The sequence below is a fragment of the Gracilinanus agilis genome, chromosome 4 (genome assembly GCF_016433145.1).
Source record: "Gracilinanus agilis isolate LMUSP501 chromosome 4, AgileGrace, whole genome shotgun sequence".
Taxonomy (NCBI): domain Eukaryota; kingdom Metazoa; phylum Chordata; class Mammalia; order Didelphimorphia; family Didelphidae; genus Gracilinanus; species Gracilinanus agilis.
In genome coordinates, this window is record NC_058133.1 from 501585484 (window position 1) to 501601800 (window position 16317).

The 16317-nt window shown below is 48.1% G+C and overlaps 1 protein-coding gene across 4 annotated transcripts in view; it reads left to right on the top strand.

Annotated features, from left to right (window-relative positions):
* The window catches only part of MLXIPL (MLX interacting protein like), a 35410-nt gene extending 30060 nt beyond the window's left edge, over positions 1-5350 (top strand). Inside the window, exons 10-18 of one of the 4 annotated variants that reach the window (XM_044673101.1) lie at positions 14-231; positions 409-470; positions 550-697; positions 883-995; positions 1100-1213; positions 1623-1693; positions 1820-1943; positions 3289-3418; positions 3747-5350. In XM_044673101.1, the coding sequence (XP_044529036.1) occupies positions 14-231; positions 409-470; positions 550-697; positions 883-995; positions 1100-1213; positions 1623-1693; positions 1820-1943; positions 3289-3418; positions 3747-3865 (1099 nt within the window). In that variant the 3' untranslated portion in view covers positions 3866-5350. Of the gene's footprint in view, positions 1-13; positions 232-408; positions 471-549; positions 698-882; positions 996-1093; positions 1214-1565; positions 1694-1819; positions 1944-3288; positions 3419-3746 lie in introns of all 4 variants that reach the window. The other 3 variants (XM_044673100.1, XM_044673099.1, XM_044673098.1) reach the window with 3 other exon arrangements.
* The last annotated feature ends 10967 nt before the right edge of the window (positions 5351-16317 follow it).

The window sequence follows — 16317 nt, forward strand, 5'->3', positions numbered from 1 at the left end:
CCCCCAGCCCCTTCCCAACCCCCCACTCCAGCACTGTCCCCTCCCCATCCTCCTTCCCCCTGGAGCTCCTCCCTTCAGGGTACTCGGACCCGGGCTGTGGGCCCCAGTTTGCCATGCCCCGTCCACGGCCCAAAGGCAAGCCTCCTGCAGCGGCCCCTCGGGTGCACAGGCCCAGCCCTGCAGCCTTGGCCGGAGGGTCCAACCCCTGCCTCACGCAGCTGCTCACGGCCCGTAAGTGGGGTTTGGGGAGGTGGGAGACAGGAAGTGGAGGCGATGGGGCGGGAAGATGAAGCCGCCCCCAGAGCTGCTCCGGCGGGCCCCAAGGAGAGAGTCGAGGCAGGCAAGGGAGGGCCGGCGAGGAAGGCCGCAGAGACTGCCCTAGACCAGCCCTCCTTTGCCCCTCTGCAGCGAAACCGGAGCAGCCGCTGGAGCCACCCTCGAGCGCCGACCTCAGGCCTTCCGGACCCCTGGTAAGGGGGGGGTGTGGAGAGGCGGGGAGGGGGCCTCAGAGGAGGCCGCCCTCAGACCCTCTCCTCCTCTGTCCTCCAGAAGCCGGGACCCCCCGACTTTCCCTGTGCCTTCTTCTCCCCGCCACCGGCTCAGCCCCAGCCCCAGCCCGCCTTGACCCCTGCCACGCTGGCTCCTCCCGGGCCCCTCCTGGTCCCCAAAGCGGAGCGGCTGTCCCCCCCAGCACCCGGTGAGGATGGAGAGAGGCAGATGGAGGCAGGGGCCGGGAGGGAAGGGCGAGCAAAGGACAAAAGCGTGCCGTGGGCTCTTCGTCCGGCCTGCCTGCCCGAGCTCCACTTCTGAGAGCCGCGGCCAGGGAGGGTCGGGGAGCCCCACAGGAGCCACAGTCGGAGCCACCCTCTTCTGTCCCTTTAGGGAATGAGCGACGTCTGTCTGGGGAGCTGCCCCCCCTGCCCGGGCCAATGGGGCTCGGCACCCGGATCTCGCCCCCACAGCCCGCTCTGGGCAGAGGACGCCCAGACAACAAGGTGGGCCCCCCAACGCCTGCCCCTGCCCGGACGTGCCCCCTTCGGGCTGCCCCTCCCCGGGCCTCCCCCCGCACTCAGCCCCAGCCCTTCCCCTGCAGACGGAGAACCGCCGCATCACCCACATCTCAGCGGAGCAGAAACGCCGCTTCAACATCAAGCTGGGCTTCGACACTCTGCACGGGCTGGTGAGCACACTCAGTGCCCAGCCCAGCCTCAAGGTGAGCGGGCTGCCTGCGGCGGGCACCCCAAGGAGGCCAGGGCCCAAGGGAGGAAGTGTCCGCGGGAGATGCTCGAACCCAGACCCAAAGGCAGGCTCCTTCCCAGCTTCCGCATGGCCCCAGCCAGGCCCCTGGGGGGTAACTCATCCTCTTACCCGGCCTCAGGGGCCTCCCATCTGCCCTCCGGCCAGCCTCTGGACCCCCGTGGGGTGTGACTGCAGCCGGGTGCTGGGCAGTGCCAGCCCGGCACCTCGCAGACCGGACGTGCTTCCTCACACACCGAGCGGAGGGGTGAGCCTCCTGGGGGGCACCCCGAGGCCCCCGCTTGTCCCTGACCGGCCCCCACCCCCAGGTGAGCAAGGCCACGACCCTGCAGAAGACGGCGGAGTACATCGTGATGCTGCAGCAGGAGCGGGCCGCCATGCAGGAGGAGGCCCAGCACCTGCGGGACCAGATCGAGGAGCTCAACACGGCCATCAAGTAGGGAGCGAGAGGGACGTTGGGGAGGGCGGGAGGGCCGCGATGGCCGCCGGGGCCCTCGTCCCCTCCATCCCCCGCCCGGCCCGGGGCCCTGCCCTGACCTCCTCTCCCCCCTTGGCTCTCCAGCCTCTGCCAGCAGCAGCTGCCTGCCACAGGGGTGCCCATCACCCACCAGCGCTTCGACCAGATGAGGGACATGTTCGATGACTACGTCCGGACTCGAACCCTGCACAACTGGAAATTCTGGGTCGTATCCTTCTCCAAACAGAAAGTACTCTGTGCAGAGGGCTCTGGGGAGATGACCCAGAGCCAGCCTCCAGGGCTTGCAGGGTAGGAATTACTGGTCCTTCCTGGAACGACCAACAGCTCCGTGGGAGGGCTCTGGAGGACTGTAGAGGGCTGCCCGGCAGCGCTGACTCTTCAGCCTTACCCGAAGCGTAACTCTGCCCCAATTTGTTAAGTTATTAATTAGTTATTCCGTCGCTCAGGACAACGCGTGGCGGCACATATTAGGAGCTTACTAAATGCTCATTTAATGTCTGTGTGCCAGGCCAGCACCTAGGTAGTGCTTTAGGGTTTATCAAGCATTTATCAGAGAGTGACCCAAAAGTCTTAATGCGGTTAGCTTAAAACTATACCAGAGGCGGCGAGGTGGCTCTGCAGATAAAGAGCCAGGCCTGGAGATGAGAGGTCCTGGATTCAAATGTGGCCTCAGCTCCTTCCTATCTGGGTGACCCTGGCCGGGTCATTTAATCCCCATTGTCCAGCCCTTATCCCATTTCTGCCTTGGAACGGATACTTAGTATGGATTCTAAGAAAAAAGGTGAGGATTAAAAAAACTAGGATTTTGAGGTCACCCTCTATGCCATCTCATTCGAGCCTCCTAAAACCCCTGAGGAGAAGGTGCTGCTATTATCCCCCCCATTTACAGAAAAAGAGACGGAGGCAGTCAAAGGTTAAGTAACTTGTCCAGGGTCTCACATACAAGGTAAGGGTTAAAAAAACGTGAGGGAGACTTTAAGGCTCCTTAGTATCACTTCTAAGACAGAGAGTAAGGGCTGGTTTGTTTGCAAATAAAACCTACTTCCCTGAGTTACTGCAAATGAAATAAGAAGAGTGTTAAGTGTTTTGCAAACCTTAAAATACAATCTCAATGTTAGCTATTATTATAAACCTTAAAGGACGAGAAACACATAGCTGTGATTGGTGGCTGAACACTCAACCAAAATTCAAATACACAAGTATTCATTACACACCTACTATGTGCCAGGCAGTGTAGACACAAAGACAGAAATGGCAAATACCTGCCTGGAAGGGTCAGTGAATATAACAGTGGGGAGGCCCCCTTTCCTGCCCGTTTCTCTTCAGGCCCAGCTCTTGGGAGGCACTTGACTTCTGTGAGTCGGGATGATGGGAAAGGTCACGGGTTAACTTGCAGCAGTAAACTGAAGGAAGCTGATGGTCTGAGAACAGGAAGATCCAAGATTCTGGGTCCGTTGGCTGACATCAGAGCCTGGGCTAGAGCAGACTCAACGGGGAGCAGAGGGAGGGGATCCTGGCTGGGCTGTGTGTTCCTTGACCCACTGGGCTGACAGTTCAGCATACTTATCCGGCCTCTGTTTGAGTCCTTCAATGGGATGGTGTCCACAGCAAGTCTCCACAGCTTACGGCAGACTTCACTGGCCTGGCTGGACCAGTACTGTTCTCTGCCTGCCCTGCGCCCTAGTATGTCCTCCCCCTACTACCACCATCTCTCTATCCCTCCCTCCCTCCCCTACCGCCACTCCCTTCACTTTACTCTATTCAACCTCACTCCCCTGGGCCGCTCATAGCCCTTCATCCATCAGTCAGTGGGGTGGAGGGGGTATGGTGGAGGGCAGAATTCCAGGCTTTAGGACTGGGGACCAGTTAGAAATCCTATGCCCACCTGTTTCTAACAAGAATGGACCAGGCTCCCCTTCGCCACCACCCACATCTCAGCACTCCTTCCCCATCCCCACGGGCAGGATGGGTACAGATGAGCTGATGGGTGGTGGTCTCCTTTTCTCACCAGCCGTCCTGAGCTCCCTCCGCCAGCTGAGCACCTCTACCTGCATCCTGACAGACCCTGCCCGTGTCCCTGAACAGGCTACTCGAGCTGTCACAGAGGGCAACCTCAGTAACCCCTCCTAGGGACCTAGAGGCCAGCCTGGCACAATCTAAGTTATAGACCTCCGCCCTCACCTTGGGAATCCCCACCCTATCCCCCATCCTGTGTTCCTCAGGTGTCAGACCCAGAATCCTTCTGTCAGAACATGGGGGCAGATATACCCAGGATCATAACCCAACAGCTACACCAGCCTTGATAGAGGGGAAGCAAACCCCAGGGAGAAAGAGGACTTTAGGGAACAGGAAGCAGAGAGATAACCGAACTCCTTGTCTGGCCTCATGCCCTGCTTCCCTCCGCCAGAAAAGTATCTTATCCATGATACCCAGACATGGAGAAATTACAAGTGGGCATCTCATCAAGATGTCATTCGATATCCCTCAGCGCCCTACCCTTTGTCCTCCCCCCTCTGCCAACCTCTCACCACAGCCATGCTTCATTTCAGCCCCCAAATGGGAATCATTCCAGGGGAAGAAGTGAAGATTTATTTGTATTGGACAGGGGGAGGGGAGGGAGAGGTCTGGTATCCTAAGCCTTTAGTTCCCTCCAAGCAGCTGAGTGGTCCTTGCCCCCCAGGCTGGAAAGTTGGAGGGAGCCCTGACCACAGCAAACTACAATCTGCCTCTGCCTCTCTACTAGAAGTAGGTCCAGTGGAGGGGAGGATGCCCAGAAGGCAGCGGTTACTCTCTCATTTCGCCTCTGAAGCAGTTCTGTGCCAGAGAAAAGCACTGGACTTCAAGAGAGGCATCCCGAGTTCCATCACAGTTCTGTTAAGAATTTTCTCTGTGGAAAAGTCTCTTGCTCTCTATGAGCCTCAGTTTCTTCTGCTGTAAAATATAGGTGCTGGCCTAATGCTATCCAAGGTGCTGCTCTCTTTTCTAAGCTGGGAGCCAAGGGAGTTTTGGAGAAGCAAGGAGCAGAAAGAAGGGCATGGACTAGGGTAGGGTCCCCAGGGCTCACAGTGATGAAGATCCTCTGCTCACGTGGCCTCCTCCCCTCTCTTCCTACTCCAGGCAGGCCTCCCAGTCCTAGGATGGACAAGGATTTCCTTCTTGTTCCCTCCCCTCTGGTTCTTTCCACCTAAAGTGACATCTCTGAGTCCAGGAGGGAGCCCCCCAGCTGATGTCTCAGGAGCCTCTCCTCACCCCCATTTTCTTTCCTGGCATTCACCATCATCAATGGCCAGGAGCCAAAGGGATTGGGCTAAGGAGATAAAATTGGGAGAGTTTGGCCTAAGTGAGGGTCCCTGTTCACCAGAGGAGCAGCAGGTAGAACAGGCATCTTTCTGGTGGGAGTGGATTTTCTGAAGAATTCATGTCCAATAAAAAGAGAGACAGAGAGAGACAGAGAGAGAGAGACTCTGCCAAGACTTTGCTCCGCCTCCTCTTGTTCTTTCTTAGGTCAAGCAAAGGCTCTCACTCCACAAGTCTGTTCAAGGCTGGCTGCATTTCTGCTTGCAGAAACCCTTTGTCTTCCCACAAAATCTATCTTTAAAAAAATTTTTTCGTACTGATGTTTTTTGTCTTCACATCCTAGTTATTTTGGCCTTCCCTATAAACTGAGGCCGAAACCTCCCTTGTCCAATCTCTAAAGCAAATGCAGGGTAAGGCCTTCCTGGCCTTGTCAGACTGCCTAGGGATACCAGCTGCCACTGGCTTTTCATTTAGAGAAGCAGTGTGGCCTAGTAGCCAGAGCTAGCCAATACTTGACCTGGGGTCAAGAAGAAATGAATTCAAATCTTACTTTAATGGCCAGACAATCAAGAAGTGCCTTGAGTAAGTCACTTAATCTCATTGGGCCTCAGTTTCCCCTTTGGTAAAGTAAGAGGGTTGGACTCAATAGACTTTAAAGATTTATTTCAGTTCTAAATCCATATTCTATTTAAGTGCCTAGGATGTACTAGGCCTGGTGCTAACAAGTCATTGAGCCATGCCGGACTCAGTTTCCTTATCCATAAAGTAAGAGAGCTGGACTAAATGATCTCTGAAGTGTCTTCCAGCTCTAGGTCTGTGATCTTCTCTCTTGACAATGAGAAACAGGCAAAAACATGATAAGGTGACCATCGCTAGCAATTGAGATAATAGGCTCTCCCAGTAATATCCCCCCTTCCCACTCTGAAGGAGTAGGGGTGGGTCATTATCTGTTCTCTGGCGTTTTCCCTGGTTTTGTCCATGTATCATAACACCTAGTAACGGTGCTAACCTGAAACAAGTTCTGGCATGGAGGGAGGGAGGGATGGAGGGATGCAGGGAGGGAGGGAAGAAGGGAGATAGATGAGGAGATATAAAGATAGGCAGATAGGTGGATGAATGAATGGAGAGATGGGTAGATGGAGCACTTTTAAGCATGTACTATATACCAGAGGCACTTGGAACACAAATTCGATAAGCAAGATAATTCCTTCCCTCAAAGGGCCTACATTCTAATGGGTAAAGACACCCAGACAGTGCTGAAAACAGGTGGGCTATAAGGGAGGAAGAGGCAGGGCAAGTCACCAGCTGAAGAGGAAGCAGAGTCAGAGGTGGGTGCCTTCCTAAAATGGTGGTGGTCGCCAATTAGCAGAGGAGAGCCCCAAGGCAGAAGCTGACCCTGGTGGCAATGCAGCAGGTGAGGAGAAGGAAGTGGATTCCCGGAGAAAGTCAAGGAAGGTTACAACAGTAGGAAAAGGTCTACCATGCTGCAAAAGCCAAGATGAAGAAAGGTTTCCAAAATGTCAGATGGGTCTGGGAGTGCTGGGCTGGTGGGGAGGGGAGGGCTGTAGTCTGTCCCGGGGAAAGTACATCTACCATATGCAGCCCAAGGTTAGCCCCGCCACTGAGTGCTTGTCTGTTCTCAGATACCTCTCATGGCTTCTTGCTAAGTCTATGCTGCTCTCTCGCCCCATCTGCTATCCTATATAGTAACTCTTTTCCCCAGCGTCAGATTTGTCATCTGTAAATCAGATACACCCATCATTGGTACTTTCATCCGAGTTGTCAGTAAAAATGTGGAAACGTGGCCAGGTCCTGTCAGTTTATTAGGGATCCAGTAGCATTACTCTGGGTAGTTAAGTCATTTTTCAGTCACATCTGACTCTTTGTGCCCCTCTTTGAAGTTTCTTGGCAAAGATACTTTGCCATTTCCTAATCTAGTTCATTTGATAGATGAGGAAATGAAGGCAAACAGGGTTAAATGACTTGCCCAGGGTCACACACCTACTAAAGCCAGATTTGAAGTCATGAAGAGGAGTCTTCCAGATTCCAAGCCCAGTGCTCTATGCACTGAAACAGCCTGCTGATTCTTTGGGTGTCCACTGGTGGATCAACGATCCCATATCCAAGGGTTTTTGGGTGCCCAACTTACTGCCCTGGGTCACTTGATTGGTACTCAGTAGGTTCCTTTTTCTCTTCTCCCTTAACTTGGTTTCCAATTACCTTTCCAACATCCAATCAGACACTGTTCTTTCCACAAAATCTCTCTTCTCCATTGCCACCAGCTTAGTTCAGACCCTTATATCACCCCTGGACCACCTCAACTGCTTCCTAACCAATCTTCCCTCCTTCAGTCCCTCCTCAATTCCGTCTGTGTGCCTCTGCCACATTAAGTCTAGTGGTTTTATGATCATTGCTTCCCCTCTGCCCCAAACCCATCAATGACTGTCTACTGCTCCAGTCAAGCTGCCTGTGGGTGAGGGAAACACCAGCTTCCCTAGACAAGGAAGTGAAAGTCACCCAACTTGCTTTCAGGGTTCCTCCCTCAGGACTTGCTGTCTGCCCTTGGAGGGAGCCCTTCTGAAGGAAAAGGGTGGCTCTGATGAGTAGAGAAACTGCAAGAGGGAGGAAGAAGGTGGGAGGGGAAATGATTCTATCTCAGAACCCTGACCCTATTCTCGGTGTCTGGTCTCTGACTGCTAGAACTTTGAAAGTTCTCAGTTCAGCATCCACCCCCACATCTCGACCAGAGCAGATGCAAGGCCATCATAGGCTCTAGGCAGGAATGGTAACAGAGAATCAGTCTTCCTAGCTTGAATAGCCAGAGGATCTGGACCTGGAGTGACCCTCTGGCTCCCTCCCATGGGGAGCCTGGCATCCACTAAAAACACTACTCAAAGCTCACATTATGATAGTTGGGGGGAGGGGGTTTTAAACCATTACCTCCTGTCTTTGAATCAATACTATATATTGGTACCAAGGCAGAAGAGAGGTAAGGGCTGGGCAATGGGAATTACGTGACTTGCCCAGGGTCACACAGCTAAGAAGCTAGGAAGCATGGAAGATCAGAAGACCTGTACTTTGCCTCCCACTATTCCCTTGGATGACTTGAACAGTGCAGGGTTTTATGGTTCCTGTCCATCAGTCTCAAAGTGTCTGAGGACAGATTTGAACCTAGAACCTCCCATCTCCAGGCCTGGCTCTCGATCCACTGAGCTGCCTCAATGCCCCTGGATAGCCTTTGAAGGCTGGCACTATACTTGTATCCCAGCGAGCTTCGTGAGGTTATTATTCCCATTATGTAGATCATCCCAGTCTACCTACCCACAATTCTCCAAGAAGTACCTACTATGTGCCAGATACCATGGTAAGCACAAAGAATGAACCAATCCCAACTCTCAAAGACTTTCCATTCTAACAGGGAGGCTTTTTTTAACCCACAACTATCAAGTACTAGAAAAAGAATAGAAAGATGGGTCATGCTAGACTTGGGTTTGAATCCTGACCACTTAATGCCAACATGGCCTTGGGCAACTCATCTAACCTATCCGAGCCCCGGCTGCCTCATTTGCAAAATGGGGTTGTGGCCCAAGCCCATTCCTAAGGGACCTTTTAGACCTTTTAGCTCCTAAGATTTGATGCAGTGGTCAGCAGAACCAGGATAACACTCAACACAACTATCACAGTGTAAACTAAAAGAACAACAAAATAATCGAGACTGAAATGATCATGGACAAGCTTGGCCTCAAAGAAGAGCAAAGAGAATTCACCTCTGCCCTTTCTTGTGAAGGAAAAGGACAGAGTATAAGCATTTAGAGAGCGCCTACCAAGCCGTATAGTGGACAGAGAGCCAGGCCTGGAGTCAGGAAGACCTGAGTTCAAATTCGGCCTCAGACTCTTCCTACTTGTGTGAACTTAGGCAAGTCACTTCACCCTGTTTGCCTCAGTTTCCTCAACTGTAAAATGAGCTGGAAAAGGAAATGGCCAACCACTCCAGTATATCACTAAGAAAACCCCAAATGGGGTCACAGAGTCAGACATGACTGAACAACCACAACAAAAGTGTGCCTACTAGGTGTGTGCGTTGTGTGCTATGTGCTGTTTTTTACAGATACTCTCATTTGAGATGGGGGACGATGACTATAAAACACTGTAGAAGGTGACCAACTTGGACGATGCATTAATTTTTTTTGCTGTTTTTTTGTCTTTTTTTTCCTATTTATTTTCCTATTTATTCTTTATTATAAGTGTAGACAGAGAGGCCTGTGTGTAGGAGTTACATAAAAGATGGCTTTTTGTAGGGAAGGGAAGAGGCTGTTTGGATAGCCCAAGTCTAGTAAGATCATGGAGTTGATTGGGCGCCTCCCCACCTTACACTTAAAAACAATTACTGATATTTGTTATTTTTCTGTCATCCGGATCTCCTCATATGTGCCTCTTCCCTTCCCTACAAAAAGCCAAAGGTAGAGGAGCAATAAAGCATTTAAAGCTGAATATGGAGGATCTGAAAACCTTTATGTTGCTTCCCACTATTACCCGGGACGATTTGGGCAGTGCAGGTTAAATTATTCCTGTCCGGCAGCAGTATTTGTCTTCCAAGAGGGAGTCCAAACCACAGGATAATACTGTAAGAAATCTGAGAGGACTTATGTAAGTTCCAGTGAAAATGAAGGATTTTACTAGAACGTCAGGTTAGATCCCATCAGTAACCCCAAATTCAGTTCTCTAAGAGTATCCTTTCATGCACTCCTGTGAGTCCTTTGAACTGTCTGCATTTTCTATTGGGTCAATAAAGGCATTTGTTAGGGGGCAGCTGGGTGGCTCAGTGGATAGAGTCAGGCCTAGAGATGGGAGGTCCCGGGTTCAAATCTGGCCTCAGACACTTCCCAGCTGTGTGATCCTGAGCGAGACATTTAACGCCCATTGCCTCGCCTTCACCGCCCTTCTGCCTTCAAACCAAAATACAATATTGATTCTAAGATGGAAGGCAAAAGTTTTTAAAAATGTATTTGTTACCTTGAGTGCTTACAAAGGCACTATGTAACTTCTGTTACCCACCTATGTGGAAGCCCAGACAAGCTATGCAACAAGATTTCCCAGAGAAAACCCTGTAAGGACATAAAAAATCAAACCAAAAGTGCTCATTATAGGAGAAAGACCTCTGAGAGGAGACATAATGATAATACCTAGCATTTACGTAGCACCTGCTATGTGCCAGGCACTGTGCTTTACAACTATCCTCTCATTTGATCCTAACAGCAACACTGCAAGATATGTATATATTGTATATGTATTTTGCTAATATCATCTCCATGTTACAGTTAAGAAAACTGAGGCAGAGGTTGTGACTTTCCCAAAGTCATACAAAGTGTTTGAGGCTGGATTTGAATCCAGGTCTTCCTGACTCTAGAGTACTGATGGCAAACCTTTTAGAGATGGAGCGATAGGCCCTGCCTCCCCCCCACCCCCCAGACCAAGTTGCCTCCTGGGCCCCCCAGAGATCAAGTGCTGTGCCCTGTCCCCACCTCATTCCCCTGGACTCCCCCTTACCCCAAACAGGAGAGAAAGGAAGCCCTCCCATTGGCTATTGGACAGAGGGGCAGGTGATGGCATAGAGAGGGGGAGGGGAACAGCTCCGCCCCCGTCCCTCTGGCTTTCTAATAATGAACTCTGGTGTGTGACGACAGGTGTGCCTACCGAGAGGGCTCTGCATGCCCTTTCTGGCACACGTGCCATGGGCTCACCATCACTGCTCTAGAATCACACTCTCTCCACTGCTCCCCACTCGGCTGCCTCAATCCTTGTAAACTCAGAATTTTGAGGCATCCAGTTTCACAAGCTACCCGAGGATAAAAGGTTTTAAATTTTTTTAATTTATTTTTTGAAAAAGTAGAAGATGAAAGGATTTTTGCAAAACAAGCAGCAATATCTCTAAAAATAAAAGAAAGGTTTAAGGAGAAATTCTTGTATTATATATATATATCAGTTAAAGATTTGACATTCCAAACCTATAAGGAAATGATGAGTATCTATAATGACTAATAATATGCATTCCTCAATGGAGCAAAGGGCAAAGGGCGTGAATAAACAACTTATGAAAGCAGAAATGCAAACTGGGAACAACCACATGGAAAAAAATTAATGAAATTCCTTAAAAATTATAGAAATGCAAATCCAATCAACCTTAAGATACCATTTAACACCCACTAAGATGGCAAAAATAACAAAATTCAGTGTTGGTGACAAAATTCAATCCAAAAGTGACAGACATTCAGATAGACCTAGAAGCAGATGCAGAAAACGAGCATTTTAAATTTGATGGTTCTATCTTATTTGCGTGTGGGGGTGAGGGTTAACCTTTGCCTTCTGTCTTAGGGTAGATACTAAGTTTATTGGTTCTAAGACAGATGAGCAGTAAGGGCTAGGCAATTGGGGTTAAGTGACTTGGCTAGGGTCACAGAGCTAGGAAGTGTCCGAAGTCAAATTTGAATCCAGGACCTCCCATCTCCAGGCCTAGTTCTCTGTCCAGTGAGCCACCTGACAGTTAAATTCTTAATGAGACAGTAGAAAGACTGGTAGGCAGACAGACAGAGGCACAGAGAGAAACTGTCAATAATCTAAGAGTTCTTTTCTGTGTGACTGTGGTCTGATATTTAACCTCTGGGACAAAGTCTCCTTACCCGTAAAATGGGGTCAATAAGCCTCTCACAATGGATTTCATTCACAGGGTTGTGAGAAAAGCATATAAAAGGCTCTGACCATTCCGTCACTCCCTTCTCAGCCCTTGGTAGTCTAGCTTCCAAGTCCATCACTCAACTCTCCAGAATTACCAGCAATCTCTGCCCCATCGGGATGTTCTTATCCCGTCCTTCTGGATCTCTAGAGCTCCATTTCACATTGCCGATGACCTTCCTCCTCCTCCTGGACTTTACGATGCTGGTGGTTCGTTTCTTACCTGTTTGACCATCCCTCTCAGCCTCACCTGCTCATTCACGTCACATCTCCTGGTCCCTGTTCTCTTCTCGAGGCTCCCAGGGCTTAATTGCCATCGGCATGCCAGGGACTCCCAGGTCTACACATCCCACCCTGGTCTCTTACTTGAGCTCCCTTTGCATATCACTAGCTGTCTGCTGGGCATTTAAAACCAAATGTCCCTTCAATCTCTAGTTCTTATGACTTTGCTTTTCTTTGCTTTTTCTTTTATTATAAATGTGGTTAATCATTCTATTACTGATTTGTGTGCTTCATTACTCAAACACAACAGAGAAAAACAGTCGGGGAAATGCCTAGAAGAAAGAGAAAGAGATTATAAGACTATATATTCACCATGACAGTTTTCCTGGCTAGGGGCTCAGAGCTTTAGAAACAGAATTGTTGGTTCAATTGTACAGTTTCTCAGAGTAAAAAAGAAACCCACACACAGATCTTCCTAGGTTAACGAGCTTTGGCCATTCCTTCTTTTCATTGCTTCCCACAATTGGGTTATTCTTTAAACCCTTACTTTTCATCTTAGAATCAATATTGTATATTGTTTCCAAGCCAGAAGGGCAGTAAGGGTTAAATGACTTGCCTAGGGTCACACAGCTACAGCCAGGAAGTGTCTGAGGTCAGATCTGAACCCAGGACCTCCCATCTCTAAGCCTGGTTCTCAATCCATTGAACCACCCAGCTGCCTAGTTTTAAAGGAAAACAAATCCTCCAGAGGAGTAGGCTGAGGCTATATAGAAAGTCATAGGTAAGAGGAGAAGCCAAGTGAATCACTGAGCCTAAGAACCAAGCCTGCCCCACATATGGAAGCAAGGAAATGTGAGGGAGTGACCAGGCCTTTACTAGCTGAGTAAAGTACCACACTGGCAGCACTGACAGATGGGCTTATTTGTATGTGGGCCTTTCTGCTCACTAAGTGGAAACTCCCTGAGGGCAGGGACAGTGTCATTCTTTGTACACTCAGTGGCCTAGCACTATACTAGGTATATAGTAGATATTTAATAAATACTTGTTGAGGGGCTGCTAGGTGGATTAGTAAATTAAGAGCCAGGCCTGGAGATGGGAGGTCCTGGGTTCAAATCTGGACTCACTCTTTCAAAGTGTGACCTTGGGCAAGTCACTTAACCCCATTGCCTAGAACTAACTGCTCTTCTGTCTTGGAAATGATTCTCAGCATCAGTTCTAAGAAGAGGGTTTAAAAAAAAAAAAAGCTTGTTGACTTCACTTCTAGCCCAGCTTTCTCACGTAGAAAACGTAGGAAAAGGACCCCAGAAAGAGAAATCATAATAAATGTGCTTTAAAAAGCAGAAGCTGCTGCAGGCAGCACGTAGCAACCCAAAAAGACAGTCAGAAGCTGGCAGAGACAGGGAGAGGGTCTTGTCAAGGCAGTCGGATGAGCCCAGACAAGCAGAGAAGCAGCCACGCCAGCGAAAGGGTCACTCTAGGGAAACCAGAGGGAACACCCTTCCCCCCGCGGGCCAGGAGCCAGCAGAGGCCTGGCAGGTGGAGCACGAGTCCCTGAAAGCAGTGCACAGGACACCGGGCCCTGCACCCCGGCTGCACACCCCACCATCAGGTGTTTGAGGCCAAGTCCCTGCCTTGGCTTGTCAGAGGAGGAGCCGGGAACCAGCCTCAGGAGGAGGCCAGCTCTGTGCTGGAGACCAACATGGCACTGGGGCCTGTCAGGGCCCCAGCAGGGCACTCGCCCCCTTTAAAGGCCAAGAGACCAGGCCACTGGCAGGCTGAGAAGGGATGGAGGGGAGGACAAGGCCTAAGACTGCCCATCGCTCCTCCCCACCCCACGTAAAGAGGCCCAGGAGGAGCAGCAGCCAGAGCTCTCGTGAGACTGAGCAAGGGAGCAGAATGGACCAAAAGCAGAATCCAACAATGTTACGTGCGAGAAACATAGTGGAAACAAAAGTGTACAAATGAAGGTCTCGAACAGAATTTCTTGTACTTCAGGCAAATTCCACAAGGCCGAGGTGGCCATCGGCCTGCAACAAAGCAACAGTAAGAATGGACGTGGCTAAAAGAGTTAAGCGAGGAGCCCCATCACAGGTGTGATCACAGACAATGGAATAGGGACACACAACATATAGGCACCAGACGGCACAGCTCCTAAGGATGCCAGGCAGCTGGGGCATCACAGGGCACAGAGCGCTGGGCCTGAAATCAGGAAGATAAATTCAAATCTGGCCTCACACACTTACTAGCTGGGTGGCCCCGGGCAAGGCGCTTAACCCCTGTCTGCCTCAGTTTCTTCATCTGTGGAAAGGGGATAATTATAGCACTTACTTCCCAAGGCTGTTGTAAGGATTAAATGGGATAATAAATGTACGACTCTTACTACTATGCCTGGCACATAGTAAGCACTAAATAATTAGTTATTAGTATTATTATTACTTGAAGAAAAAGTCAATAGAATTCTAAGGAAAAAGAGACAACAATAATACAAATATTTTGTTGTTCAGTCATGTCTGGCTCTTCCTGACCTCATTTTGTGGTTTTCTTGGCAAAGGTAGTGGAATCGTTTGCCATTTCCTACCCTAGTTCATTTTACAAATGAGGAAACTGAGGCAAACAGGGTGAAGTGACTTGCCCAGGGTCACACAGCTAGTGTCTGAGGCCAAATTTGAATCCAGGAAGATATCTTCCTGACTTCAGATCCAGCACTCTATCTACTACGCCACCTAGTTGCCCCATTAAAAAAGTTAGAGACCTCAATGAACCCTTTTTGGATATAGACAAAAATCTAACAAAAACATAAGTAAATAATAGATTAAGGGCCACAATAGTATTATAAAAGTTAGATACAATAAATTTCCAGTGATTAGTAATGAAGAATAGAACAGAATATATATATATATATGTACATACGTACATATATATATACATATACCTCAGCTATGCATGAAACCATTAACCAAAAAATTTAATAAAACTGAATCCATATGTTAGGGCATAAAAACTCCATAAGCAAAGGTCAAAAACAGTAATATTAAACACATCCCTTACTGACGACAATCCAATAAAATTATAATTTATAAAAGTCTCTGAAAAAAGTTTTCAAATTTAAATAGAGACTAAATAATTTAATTCTTGGTGATTCAAAAAAAATTAGAAACTTCACAATTTCATAAAATGATAACAATGAAACCTCATATCAAAATTTATGGGATACAGCCAAAAGAATAATTAGGAAAATTTTGTCATTCCATACCCATTTGAGAATAAAAGAGTGGGGGCAGCTGGGTAGCTCACTGGATTGAGAGCCAGGTCTAGAGAGGGGAAGTCCTAGGTTCAAATCTGGCCTCAGACACTTCCCAGCTGTGTGACCCTGGGAAAGTCACTTAACCCCCATTGCCTACACAGTATTGATTTCAAGACGGAAGGTAAGGGTTAAAAAAAAAAGAATAAAAGAATAAAAGAAAGAACATCATTGAAGTGGGTATGCAAATGAAACACGAGAAAAGTGACCAACAAAAGAAATCCATCTAAACACAAAAAATTCTGATAATCAAAGAAGAAATCAACAAAATAATAGTAACCAAAAATACCTATTAAAATAAGTGCAAGTAGGAGCATTTAAAAATTAATAAAATAGATTCGTGATTGATTAATTTGATTTTTTAAAAAGTGGAAAACCAAATTGTTAACATGCAAAATGAAAGAAGAAAACTTGAAACAAATAAAGGAAATTATTAGAACTATTTATCCAAATATATGTCAGCAAAAATAACTTAAGAGAAATGGATGAATATATACCAAAATTTTAAAATACTCAGGTTTTCAGAATAGAGAATTTAAATAACACAGTTTTAGAAAAAGAAATTGAACTCCCTTTGGGAATTCATTTATTTCCAAAGAAGACCTTAAAAAGTCAAGATGAACTTGAGTGAATTTTATCAAATAATGACAGAATAGTTAACTTCTTTAATTTTACATAAATTGCTTACAAAAATAAGCAAAGATGGGATCCCTACTAATTCTTTCTTTGAGACATAAGTCAGGGAACTAAAACAATAGATCAATATTTCTAATAAATATCAATGCAAAAAATGAATAAAATTTTAGACCAGAGATTACCACGGCATACTGAAAAGATTATACACTATGACCAGAATGGACTTATGCCAGAAATGCAGGGTTGCTTCAATGTTAGGAAAACTAATATTTTTTTACATTTTAAATCATTTAAATTTTTTTAACTTTCACCTTGCACCTTGGAATCAATACTGTGTAATGGTTCCAAGGCAGAAAATTGATAAGGACTAGGCAATGGGGGCTAAGTGACTTGCCCA